Here is a 13,258-nt window from a genome sequence, read left to right on the forward strand (position 1 = left end):
TGGAGATGTACAAGTAGAATTTTTTGTCAAAATTTTTCGACATTTCGAAATATAATTTTTTGATAGAGGGAGCATATGCACCCGGGAGCCGAATTGAATTTCCGATTATAATAGTAGAGATAAGCTAGAAGATGCGTGGCACACGAACGAATCCGTGAATTAAATTTAGGGGCTCCACCGCGCTCTAGCCACTTGGCTATGAGCCCATCCACAACATGACGATACAATCTGTGTCTTTGGGAGGTTAGGCATGGTTTTGATTTTCTCCATTCCGAGAGGTTCACGTCCCTAGTATATATGTTTGTTCCAACTATAACGTCTTCAACAACAACGTCTAGAGCATCGTCTTTTCTAGGTCCTCCTGATCACGGGCTTCGGTGAAGACCTTGCATGGTTGTGGCCATTGACAGTGACAGACGACACCTCCTATGCATTCTTCCTTTCTGAAGGCGTTGCCTTGAAGCTCCCCTAACTTGTTTGCGGGATTCAACCCCTCCGCATCAACCTGCCCTCTCGTGGTTCTCTGATGGATGTGCTTTCCTTGTGGTGTCTTTTGAATCCCCCATGATATCTCTGTCGTCATGGTCCTCTAGTAGCTTGGCTGCTTATAAACGGTGTTTCTTCTAGTTCCAGTCCCCCTCCCCTTGAGCCTAGGGGGGCTTTCTGGGTTGTGCTTCAACCCATGACAAGGTTGAGCTCTATGGTTGGAGGATTGGGAAGGGGCGAAAGCTTTGCATGTCGTTGGACTCTAGTGGTGACAATGGTGCTCATGGTCTCGTTTGTTCCCCCTTGTTTGCATACTCGAGTCATGCTAGGTGGTATGCCCGACGTAGATCCCCGATTTGTGACAGTGTTGGTGTGGTGGAGGCTTATTCCTGAAAACAGTTTCAATGCTTATGTGCAAAGAAGACACGCCTTCAAGTGGATGAAGCAATCTCCAACAGCACAGTGCTTCACTTACTTTTATTCATGCTCATTGAAATAGCATCCTACCGTGTATAAGTTGTAAATTCGCTTACTTTTATTCATGCTCATTGAAATGGCATCCTACCGTGTATAAGTTGTAAATCCTAGTCGATTGATTACTTCTCTTATTCATGGTGAAGCTCATTTGAAATCTTCTATCTTAAAAAAAAATCCTTAAGAGGCTAATGCCATTTTCTTTGGAAAAAGGTATAAGGGCATTTTAAAAACAATACGTAGACTAGGGTTGTGCAATTTTTTAATGTAAAATAAGTTGTATTTTAGGCTCAGCTAAAAAGACAATTTTTTTTGTTATTTTTGCCAAGGAAAAAATACAAGGTACGTAGTAGTTCGTATTAATGTAAAAATATTTGTTGGAATGTCATGTTCGCAACAAATATATTTTGATTTGCAACGAAAATCATTCGAGCACAAACAATGGCATGCGAAGCCGGAAAGTGCTATTAGGTCCTTAGAGCCCGATTTTATAAAATTGAATCCTCAATATTCAAATTTCAAATAATTTCAAAAACAATACCTAGATGTATTTAAATACTATACTTCAAATTTAAATATTTTGGAATTTGAAATAAGAGCCTGTGTCCCAAAATGACGCACTCCGTCTCCGTGCGAAGCGTGTAACCTGTCCACACTGTCGATCCCCATCTTCTCTCTCAATCGCACTCCGCCGCCGCACCTCGAATCAAAACCCATCTCCCCCTCCGCCATGGAGCCGCCGCCGCCGCCGCCTCCACCACCCTCCCTGCCGTCCGTTCTCGCAAACCTGCGGTCCCTCCTCTCCGCCGCCTCCTCCGCCCTATCCTCCCTCCCCTCCCCTCTCCTCCCCTCCACCACCACCACCACCACCACCACCTCCACCCTCACCGCACCCCCGCCCACCACCCCGCTCCCCGTCCCCTCCTCACCGACCTCCGCAGTCCCGCTCCCCCTCCCCGCCACGCCCGCCCCCTACCACGACTGCCCGGCCGTCGTCCGCTCCACCAACCCACCGCCCCCCTCCACCTCCCTCCCCGCCTTCCTCGCCGCCCACTGCTCCTCCTCCTCCTCCCCCACCACCGTCCCAGCCCTCTCCCCCCCACCCCGCATCCTCCCGTCCGAGCTCTGCCTCCTGCGCCGTGAACTGGACTCCTGGGGCACCCACCACCTCCCTGGATCCTACTCCTACCCCACTGCCCGCGTGGTGAAGGCACTTCGCCCCGGCGCCCCGCACTGGGAGACCCAGCTACAGCGCTGGCTCCTCGCGACCTCCCCGAGCCACGGCGTCGCCATCGACGCGGCCACTCGAGACCACATGTTCCTGCTAGTCAAGCTGTGCCTCACCGCTGCAGCCGCGGAGGCCGAGCGCTCGCTGGAACAACACGCCCTAAACGGGCAGAGCGGGGAGTTCCGTGTTGATCCGAGGGCTCTGACGTTCGAGTGCCCCAGGCTGGCCGATGGCGTCTCGTGGCTGGCTGCGCAGCTCGAGGTCCTCTACGGGAAGGGCGGTGGCGGGTTCCTTGCGGTTGCAGCGGTGAAGGAGGCGATTCTGCGGCTGGGGTATTGTTTGGCTGCTGGTGTTGGTGGAAGTTCCGGTGAAGAAGGAGGAAGTGAGGTGAGGGATACTGGGGCAGATGGCCGTATATTGCTTTCCCAGGTTGCTGCCGCCGTTGCGGCCTTGCATGAGAGGCTGTCCCTGGAGAAGAAGATCAGGGCTCTGCAAGCGCCACGCCCCTCCAAACATCAACTGTATGCTTTCTTCAAACTTAGCGTTATATACTCTATCCAACATTGCTCGTTGCACGATACTGGAAAAGATCAAATGAATATGATCATGCATATAATAAGCATTATGCTGTTCACTGTAAAACAAACTATGATGTTGACTCAATATTTTTGGAAGTAGAGATTGCTAAAGTAGCACATTTTGCTCATAGACTGTAATTTGTGATGATGATGAGTAACCATCATTAGGCTGTATTTCTGCAATTTTGGGTTAGTTTTGTTTAGTTCAGTAAAGTTTTCCAACCATGGCCAATACATTTGATCCTTGACAGGCTGGTTGAATATTCACAAGTACTGGAACGAGGCCATGTTGAGAGGTCAAAACGGCCAGACTACAGACCTGTTCTGGAGTATGATGGAATTCTACCGCGTCGAGGGGATAACCAGGTAACGACATGCACCTACTGGAATGCACTTTTGGGGAATCTAGATTCCGCTCTGATCTTACTACATTTTCCAGTGTTCTCGAGTTTATTAACCTACTGTTGATAAAATCTGGTGGACATTATATGTATTTCACATTCATGTCGGGTCATGCAGTAGCAGCGCTAGATTATTGATCTATAGGTACTACTCCCCCTCCGTCCCACGAAAGTTGTCTTAGATTTGTCTAAATTTGGATGTATAGATACTATCTAGTATGTGGATACAAATTTAGACAAATTTATGACAACTTTCACGGGATAGAGGGAGTATTTTTTTTATATGCATGCTTATTCTCTTAGCTTTACTAATATGTATTAAATTAACATGTGTTGAATAGTCACAAAATATAGTAGATTGTCATGATGTATTCCTAAATTGTATGTACACAGTGATATAAAGACAATCTTACATAAAAATTCTGAGTGTGCAATGAGGAGCGGATAATGACCGAATCTCATAACTTGTCACTATCATTGAATTTACTACAATATAATCTATGTAGAAGATTATATATTGTTTTAAATTACTTACCTTTCTTTATCCCTTGAAAAGGAATCTGGTAGATCCAAGACAAGGGAGGAACTCTTAGCTGAAGAACGAGATTACAAGAGAAGAAGAATGTCTTACCGCGGCAAGAAAATGAAACGAAATCCAACAGAGGTGCATTTTGAATTTCAAATTTGCAAACAATTTCATCTGTCTTCATCATGCTATAGATATCAAATCTTTGAGTAGATTGTATACATGTTAGTATGTTACTTTGGAGGCAGAACATTACTCAATATGTATGTCATAATCAGATAAATACTTCTCCCAATATGTTCACGAGAGACATTCTCAGAGCCATCAGGGGTCTTGACTATCATGGTTAGACTTGTCATCTGTTAATATGTTATCTCATGTGCATGCTAAAGTCATGAGAGACAAACACAATAGAAAAACATATTGGTAATATTATTTTTTTTACTTTGTAGGAAACAAACTAACTAGCTTGCAATACATATATAGAGAAAACAATGTATAAGAAATATGTTAAAATGAAAGCAATGCAATCAATTTTGGAGGAGAAATTGCAATATCAGTTTAACCAGAGGTGCTTAGTGTTCTTCAGGAATGTAAACAAGTAAAAAGGTGCCCCCCCCCCCCCACCCTTTCCCCCTTTTTTTCTGTTAGCACGGACCATCAGATGAATAAGTTATCCATCCGCGGCAAAGAAATTACTGCAGCAATCAAGGATTTGCTAGTGTATGCAATGTGGTTATGTGGATTGATTTCTTACTGATTATCTCAACCTTTCACACTGTACTGCGGCAGAATACACACACTTTTCTTGCATAAAAACATAAAGGAAATAACATATTTCTCGTATTGGAATCTGATTAGGTCTAAATCATTTGTTTTTCCTAAATTTGCTTTTAAGTGAATTTTATTTTTGTTTGAACATAATCAATCTGATGTCATTCATAGCGTTGTTTCAAGTCTTGTGCATTTTGCATTCCTTGCTTAGTTTATTTATGAAATTTGTTGCACCAAGATATGGGTCTGATGTTTGATGCATTTCCTTTGTTTTTTCTTTCTCTTGAAGATATTAAGAGACATAATTGATGAGCATATGGAGGACATAAAACAGGCAGGTGGGGTTGATTGTCTTGCAGAAGCTCCTTCTGAGATTGCACAAAATATGCTCAAGACCAATTCTGACGGAGGCGCATACCATGGAAGTTATTATCCTACTAACAGGTCTTATGATAAGGCAGTTTTGGGTTCTCGATTACCTAGTCGTGAGAACTCACCACATAGTGATTCTTTTGGAAGAGTTTCATCAAGGAGCCATGACACAAGGGATTCATATGGCAACACAAGATATGAAAATAGTAGACACCAGTACCAAAATGCATCTGAACATACCAAAGGAGGGACCAGAGAATCTGAAAATGCAATGAATCGAGGCTATTCTGACCAGCATGAGAACGACACACATAAAAGAAGCACCAATGATCAAAGCAAATATGGTCATATGTATAAGAGTACCTCGGATTACCATTCTGAATCAACTGATCGTTCCACTCGGTCGACACAAACACCAAAATCACTGGAGAGAGAATATGGCGGCATGTCAGGAAATAGAAGCAATGATAGAACTAGAAGAAATCAGAGTCTCCATAGGTCAATGCCTCTAAACAAAGATCAGTTCAGTGATAGATATGATCCCCAAAGCAGATATTCTGACGAAGATCTTCCAAGAAGCGTGTGTTATGATGTGTCTGACGGAAAGCATGAAATATACCATGATGAGATTCATCCTCGTGAACGTCATATAAGAAAGCGTGATCACAATCACTGAAAGAAACAGAGACATTTTCCCTTTGATGTCAGGTATGCTTACTCACTTTAATTTATTCTTTTGGTTCTTTTTAGTGTTTGGCACTTAATTTTACACAGCTGTTTGACATGATCTTGCAGTCCACTAAGTTATACAGGCATCTGGGTTATTAACCTTCAGCTGTATCCTTTTCTGTATCCTTATGCTGAAAATGCTTTACTATTTCTGCAGCTATTGTAGTGACAATCTGTTGCAGTTTTTTTTCCCATTTGAATAACATTCTTTTCACCATTCTTTTTTTTTTTGGCTAAACATATTTGAACTTCATGTAGGGTGGCATATATTTCCTGGTCATAGCCAATCTTTCAATAGACTTTCTGCTAGCTTCAAAGCATGCATTCATAATAACTTTGCTCTGGAATTATACTGTTGCTTAGTTATGAGCTGACAAGAATTTTTAGTTGACTGCCTTTGCTTTGAAAGGCCATGCCAGGAACAAGTTTTTCTTCATTTATCTGTTTGTGTTGCATTTCATCCAGATGCTAGTCATGCATAATTATTTGAATCGGGTTTATGTTAATCTTTGTGGATGTAGTTCTATTTACAGTGAGTTTTATCAGCGATGACCAGCCTTGGAATGCCATAGTGCCAGTAGACGTGATACTGTTAAAATGGATAGTTCATGCCTGTCAAGTACTTGAACATAAGAAAGTGATGCAGGTAGTACTGAAGTAGGGTTTGACATTTGCCATGATGTAGCCAGGTGCATCCTATGCAGCACGGATACGGACACATGAGATACATTTTACAAATTCTTTCCAAAATGTTAAATACTTTATATATTGTAAAAAGGGAACACAATTAAATCATCTATTGCACAATCTTTTTCCTAAGACCTCCAATTGATTGTTAGGTGCCCTATGCTTTTCACCCAAACATGGGCGTGTTTAAGCATGATGAAGCACATACTTACACTAACACTTCCGGCGGTGTATGTTTTGGCTTTGATCTGCGTACTTCTTTAGCCTTTGCAACAGCGAGGGGCACGCTCATTGATCTCATGTTGGGCTTTCTGTACATGGGATGTTTCCTCGAAGTATCTTTTGGCAATGGACAGCGGCCTCACTTAGGGTTAATTCTCAGACCTCATGTTGGGCTATGCTCTACCTGGGATGTGTCCACAAAGTATCCATGGGCAATGGCCAGTGGCCTCATATAGGTTTAATTCCCAGACTCCCTGTTGAGCTGTGCTGTACCTGGGATGTTTCCACAAAGTATCAACGAGCAATAATATTTTTTAGTTGTCAATTATCCCACACTCACTCAGCGCATAAACCCAGATAGTCCTGGAATCATTTTTGTAAAAAAATGGCAGGGCTACCTTTTTGTAACAAACAAACAAACGTAATGTATTACTTTATTTTTTGTGTTCATATAGTGACTGCTTGCATAAATAAAAACGACCTGTCTTCAATGCTACAGATTTACATCTCGATTCAGTATGCAATTCGTATGTTTATAACCACTGAAAGCTGTATCTTGGCTGCACTTAGTAGTGGTATTTCCGTAGTGAGACACTGAGAGCTGAGGACATGACTTTGATTGCACTTCAATCCAATAGCATGATGCACGAACATGTAAATAAAAACCTGAAAAAGACTTTCTTGAATCACCCTGCATGTGAATTTTGAGATGATTAAAAACACTCGAGCAAGGACCAGAATACGGTTGCATGTGTTTAACCATTACGTCACAACGTTGAACAAGGAAATGGCTGTTAACACTGACAGGACTGATGTACATTTTGAATTCTCATAAGCCTGTGAGGATTGCTGATGGCATTTAAGCAAGAACTTCTTGGATGCAAACTAGAAATCCGTTTTTGTATTTATATTCTGAATTCATGGCTGCATTGCTATTTCTGTTTATCATGAACCCCCAGAACCTCCTTGGCAAATTCTTTCTACATGTAGTTAGTTGCTATTTTGCAATGTACTATGCGTCATGTCATGCTGCAAATGCTGTATGATTTGTTGGCATTATGTTCTCTTACTGACCTACTTAGATTTCCATTACTTTCTTGTAGGTTATCTGAGCTGGATATCGAAGTCTGATGAACTATTTAGGTAGCGAGAATTATGACTGGTAGTTGTAGTTAGTTCCTCTTCCTTGTTCTGGTTAGCGCATTCCAATCATGGAGATTTTACCGCTTGCTTGGGCTCCTGCCATCCATTGAAATTTGAAATTCTTAAGCAGCTACTGCTGGTCAGGTGCTTCCTAGAGCAAGAAGGCCTTACTTCGCCAAGCAGTTCTCTTCACATGGGTACTTTGCCCATTGAGGAGAGCCACACAAGGATAAATTTTGCATTTTTGTCAGCTTGTGATCCACGAAGTAGTTCCAAATAGGCAGAGTATCCAGTTTAGAGACATGTTATTCCACCTTTCTCTACATTTGTTCATGTACACGAATATTTTGTATCACTCCCTTTCATTGTTATCGTACTGATGGCTAGAGTAAAAAGGTGGATACTGTTTTTTTTTTCCTTCACATGTTTTAGTTTTGTTTTGGGGGAGTGGGACCTGTTTGCTGTGTGCAATACAAGAGGAGTAAGCAAGTTGAGCTCCGGCAACAAGGGCAGCGGTTCACGCGGCAGATGCAAACATGAGTAGAAGCGGGTTTTGAAGATCAGTATTATCTTGTACTAAAAAACATACTTCCTCTGATGCATATTACATGCCACTAAAATAGATGTATCTACAATTAAAATGCATCTACATCTATATTAGTGTCAAGTAATATAGATCGGAGGAAGTATTTTTAATTGGTAAAGAAATTCAACAAAAAACTTCACATGTACATCTCCACAAACTATGTGCATTATTATTTTCACGAAAAACCGATATTTTTTCTGGTTGGACAAAAAAGACAAAACATGTCTCACAAAAAAGCCTTATTTTTAGCATCAATTTTTCTCTCTTTTATACCGATATCTCCTCCATTACAACATTACTTCATAGATAGATCATGGGAAATTGGAGTACTCCCTCCGTCCCACGAAATATGTTAAAGGTTTATCAAAATTTGAATGTATCTGGACACTAAATAGTAATAGATACATTCAAATTGTGACAAACCTTCGACATGTTTCGTCGGAAGGAGTACGACATATAGATTTTTTTTGTTTTCTACTCCGAACCCCGCGAGGTGTGGATGTGGGGCAAGCCCTATGTAATATCCCAGTATTTGGGGTTACAAAAATAGAGGAAACATATGTGTGCATTGCATTCATGCATAGAAAATCCGGGGAATTTTCGCGCTTTAAAGTAAAACAGCCACAGTAACTGAAGTTTCACTTGACCTTGGTGGAATTGAAGTAGCTCATCAAATCCAGTGCTATAAAACTCAATGTGACTTTGCTAAAACCATGTTTTAGGTGGAGATGATTTGATCTAATGGGTTAGATCAAATGGAACTAAAACCAACACAACAACACTTTAATCAATGATCAATTGTTTGATCTTATAAAAAATCATAACATGATATCCCTTGCCATAACCTATGAACATCTATTCAATTGGAAATCAATTAACAATAAAATGGAGAAACCGTTCTTAACTTATCTTTTCCATGTCTTTAACAAATAAATGTTCCTACCATGAACCTCATGGTATTTCTTGAACCAAACTTTTGAATTTAACACCAACATAAGCTTATTATTAAACCATAGAGATGGGAGTGGTTTATACCCATCAAAGAGATAAGAAACAAACTCTAAATTATTAACACTTAAAAGTTGAGCAACTACCTTGGGGTACAATTGAATTCACTTTAAAACTAATTACCAAATATAGCAAAACACAAGGACCTAAGTGCATAAAAGCCACACATTCTTATTTCAATCATAACTTATTAAATATGTGGAATATTACAAAACTAAATTCGTTTACATTACGAACTATAGTTCAAACTATTTGAATAAAATAAACTATGAATATTTTGAAACTCATATGTTCATGCCTTGGTGAAATCAAACATTACCATTCAAAATTGGGGTATAATCCTTATCTTTGGCATTTTGATCCCAATAATAATATAAATCCAATCACATATGATATAATGACTCAACTACAAGCATAAAATCATTCACAAGATATTTAGTAACAAAAGCCACTGGGCTATCCAAAAATAAATCACATGAGAGGATAATCTCAATGCCACATAGTATGAAAATATCTACATAGCTTGCATCCTAAGCAATACCACCTCATGCTAGCTTAAAAGATTGCTATGGATAAGAGCATGACAACCAAGCACATTACTCACCAAATTAAAACAAGAGTCATCCACCTATGTGTCATGATATTAGAGCATGCCCAAGCCTATAAAAGGAACCCTCTACCTCATCCATTTCATCATCTTGCACCATGATGCAAGAAAACCAACACATTGAGCCACTCCATAAAATAGTTAGGATCAAGATGAAGCAGCTAGGAGGTGGAGGCATGCCACAAGATGCAGGTTTATCAGAATTCCTGAAGAACAAGCTACAATAGATAGCAAGGTAGAATTCTTAGGAAGACCATATATTTAGCTAATCACATCATCATTCCTTGAGTAGAGCCCTAGATTATAATCTAAGTCCTTGTGGAATGAGAGGGGTAATTGATATAACCATAGCTAAATATTTCTAGTGATACTTTGGCAAGCCCATATCATACATGATCATCACCACTGGGTAATGATCATAAACCTTAAGAACTTGAAGTGGAAGCCATTAAGAATACGTTGATCATGTCTAATACATGATCATGATTTAGAGATATGTGAGGATAAGTTAAATTCTAATATGATAAGTAGACATCAACCCTCACATAAAATCATAGGGAGAATACATTCACCCTAACCTATCATTAAATCTTGGGTAGAGAAATAATTGGAGAATATCAAGATCTTGTTTAACCAAGCATTTGTGGCCATCTTAATCATATTTTAAGATGAACCAACCATCTTTGGTGAGGAAGAGCAACCCTAGACAAAGTAATACGGTATTAAATTACATATAAAACCTATGCCCATATCTCAAACTATCTTGTGAATTATTGGATGATCCCAAGTAAAACCCTAAATCCATCACTACAAGAAAAGTTGCCATGGCCGACGAAGTTGAAGTCGCGCCGTGGTTGCTGGTGCACCATGGCCGACGATTTTTGGTCTCTCCGTTGTGCATGTCAAAACGTTTTTTTCTCGTTTTTGAGGCCACCTAGCCCGACGAAAACGGCCAAAATGTCGCGTATGGTGTCCCGGGACGTGGTGCATCTCGAATTCTCGGGTTCGCCGGCCTAGTCAACGCAAATCCGCACCGCCGAGGGATGTAGGGCCCGGATGGCAGCCTCTCGGCATTGTTTTTTTTCTCGATCGCGCCATCTCGTTCAACGCTCTCCGATCGAGCCGTTTACGATGCGGGATCATGGGTCCCGCATGTCATCCTCTATGAACCAAAATTCTTTCTATTCTTGGATTTTTTTGACCCCCTGATTTCTGGCTACTTTCTTTTTCTTTTGATCCCTTGCCGCCTTGGAAATGTTGAGACCGCCGCTGCTAATTGGGACCCACATGTCATCCTCTATGAGGAATCAATTTCCTTTTCTTGGAGTTTTTTTGGCACCTCAAATTTGGTCACTTGCCTTTTTCTTTCGATCCCCTGCCGCCTCTCAAACGGTGATACCGCTGCTGCTAAATGGAACCCGCATGTCATCCTCTATGTACTATAAAACTTTCTTTTCTTGGATTTTTTTGGCACCTCATATTTGGTCACTTACCTTTTTCTTTCGATCCCCTGCCGCCTCTCAAACGGTGAGACCGCTGCTGCTAAATGGGACCCGCATGTCATCCTCTATGTACTATAAAACTTTCTTTTCTAGGATTTTTTTGGAACCTCATATTTGGTCACTTGCCTTTTTCTTTCGATCCCGTGCAGCCTCTCAAACGGTGATACCGCTGCTCGCTAAATGGGACCCGCATGTCATCCTCTATGTACAATCAAGTTTCTTTTCTTGAATTATTTTTGGCTCCTGATATTTGGTCACTTGCCTTTTTCTTTCGATCTCATGCCACGTTTGAAACGTTGAGGACCCTGCTGGCTCATGGGACCCGCATGTCATCCTCTATGTACTATACAACATTCGTTTCTTGGATTTTTTTTGACTTGTTTCTTGTATTTTTTTTGGCACCTCATATTTAGTCACTTGCCTTTTTCTTTCGATCCCCTGCCGCTTCTCAAACGGTGATACCGCTGCTGCTAATTGGGACCTGCATGTCATCCTCTATGTACAATCAAGTTTCTTTTCTTGAATTATTTTTGGCTCCTGATATTTGGTCACTTGCCTTTTTCTTGGATTTTTTTTACTTGTTTCTTGGATTTTTTTGGCACCTCATATTTGGTCACTTGCCTTTTTCTTTCGATCCCCTGCCGCTTCTCAAACGGTGATACCGCTGCTGCTAAATGGGACCCGCATGTCATCCTCTATGTACAATCAAGTTTCTTTTCTTGAATTATTTTTGGCTCCCGATATTTGGTCACTTGCCTTTTTCTTTCGATCTCATGCCACGTTTGAAACGTTGAGGAACCCTGTCGGCTCATGGGACCCGCATGTCATCCTCTATGTACTATAAAACATTCGTTTCTTGGATTTTTTTGACTTGTTTCTTGGATTTTTTGGCACCTCATATTTGGTCACTTGCCTTTTTCTTTCGATCCCCTGCCGCTTCTCAAACGGTGATACCGCTGCTTGCTAATTGGGACCCGCATGTCATCCTCTATGTACAATCAAGTTTCTTTTCTTGAATTATTTTTGGCTCCCGATATTTGGTCACTTGCCTTTTTCTTTCGATCTCATGTCACGTTTGAAACGTTGAGGACCACCGCTAGCTCATGGGACCCGCATGTCATCCTCTATGTGCTATAAAAGTTTATTTTCTTGGGTTTTTTTTCACCCTCCGATTTTTGGCTATTTCCTTTTTCTTTTGATCCCCTGCCGCCTTGGAAACGTTGAGTAAGCTGCTGACTCATGGGACCCGCATGTCATCCTCTATGTACAATCAACTTTCTTTTTCTTTTGATCTCAAGCCGCATTTGAAACGTTGAGACCGATGCTGCTAATTGGGACCCGCATGTCATCCTCTATGTACAATAAAGTTTTTTTATTGGATTATCTTTGGCTCCTGATATTTTGCCACTTGCCCTTTTCTTTCGATCTCATGCCGCCTTTGAAATGTTGAGTAAGCTGCTGGCTCATGGGTCCCGCATGTCATCCTCTACGAACAATAAGAGTTTCCTTTCTTGGAGTTATTTTTTACCCCTAATTTCTGGCTATTTGCCTTTTTCTTTTGATCTCCTGCCCCCTTTGAAACGATGAGGACGTTGTTGGCAGGTCGGTCCCACATGTCATCCTCTATGAACAATAAAACTTTCCTTTGATGGATTTATTTTGAACCCCTAATTAATTTCTGGATATTTCCTTTTTTTTCTTTTGATCCCCTGCCGCCTTGGAATCGTTGAGGATGCTGCTGCCTCATGGGTCCCGCATGTCATCCTCTCAGAACGGTAAATGTTTATTTTCTTGGATTTTGAATACCAAATGATTTTTGGCTTATTTTTTCTTTCGATCTCCTGCCGCCTTTAAAACGTTGAGGACGGCTGTCGGCTCACGGGTCCCACATGTCAGCCTCTAACATTAAACGCTGAGGATGCTGCTGCCTCATGG

At 41.2% G+C, this 13,258-nt stretch overlaps 1 protein-coding gene across 2 annotated transcripts; it reads left to right on the top strand.

Annotated features, from left to right (window-relative positions):
• The first annotated feature begins 1,690 nt into the window (after positions 1–1,690).
• LOC124674842 (U11/U12 small nuclear ribonucleoprotein 48 kDa protein-like) lies at positions 1,691–8,013 on the top strand. Of its 2 annotated transcripts, none has more exons than XM_047210897.1 (5): positions 1,691–2,709; positions 3,018–3,132; positions 3,724–3,831; positions 4,757–5,547; positions 5,635–8,013. In XM_047210897.1, the coding sequence occupies exons 1-4, from the start codon at positions 1,691–1,693 to the stop codon at positions 5,513–5,515; spliced, it is 2,001 nt and encodes a 666-aa protein (XP_047066853.1). In that variant the 3' UTR covers positions 5,516–5,547; positions 5,635–8,013. The 2 variants fall into 2 exon arrangements, with proteins under 2 accessions (XP_047066853.1, XP_047066854.1); XM_047210898.1 differs by having other exon boundaries at positions 7,581–8,013.
• The last annotated feature ends 5,245 nt before the right edge of the window (positions 8,014–13,258 follow it).

The sequence above is a fragment of the Lolium rigidum genome, chromosome 7 (genome assembly GCF_022539505.1).
Source record: "Lolium rigidum isolate FL_2022 chromosome 7, APGP_CSIRO_Lrig_0.1, whole genome shotgun sequence".
NCBI lineage: Eukaryota > Viridiplantae > Streptophyta > Magnoliopsida > Poales > Poaceae > Lolium > Lolium rigidum.

Coding starts and splice junctions, on each gene's coding strand:
- LOC124674842 (XM_047210897.1), top strand. CDS start 1,691: ATGGAGCCGCCGCCGCCGCCGCCTCCACCACCCTCCCTGCCGTCCGTT. Junction 3,133..3,723: donor CGCGTCGAGGGGATAACCAG/GTAACGACATGC, acceptor TCCCTTGAAAAG/GAATCTGGTAGATCCAAGAC. Junction 3,832..4,756: donor TGAAACGAAATCCAACAGAG/GTGCATTTTGAA, acceptor TTTCTCTTGAAG/ATATTAAGAGACATAATTGA.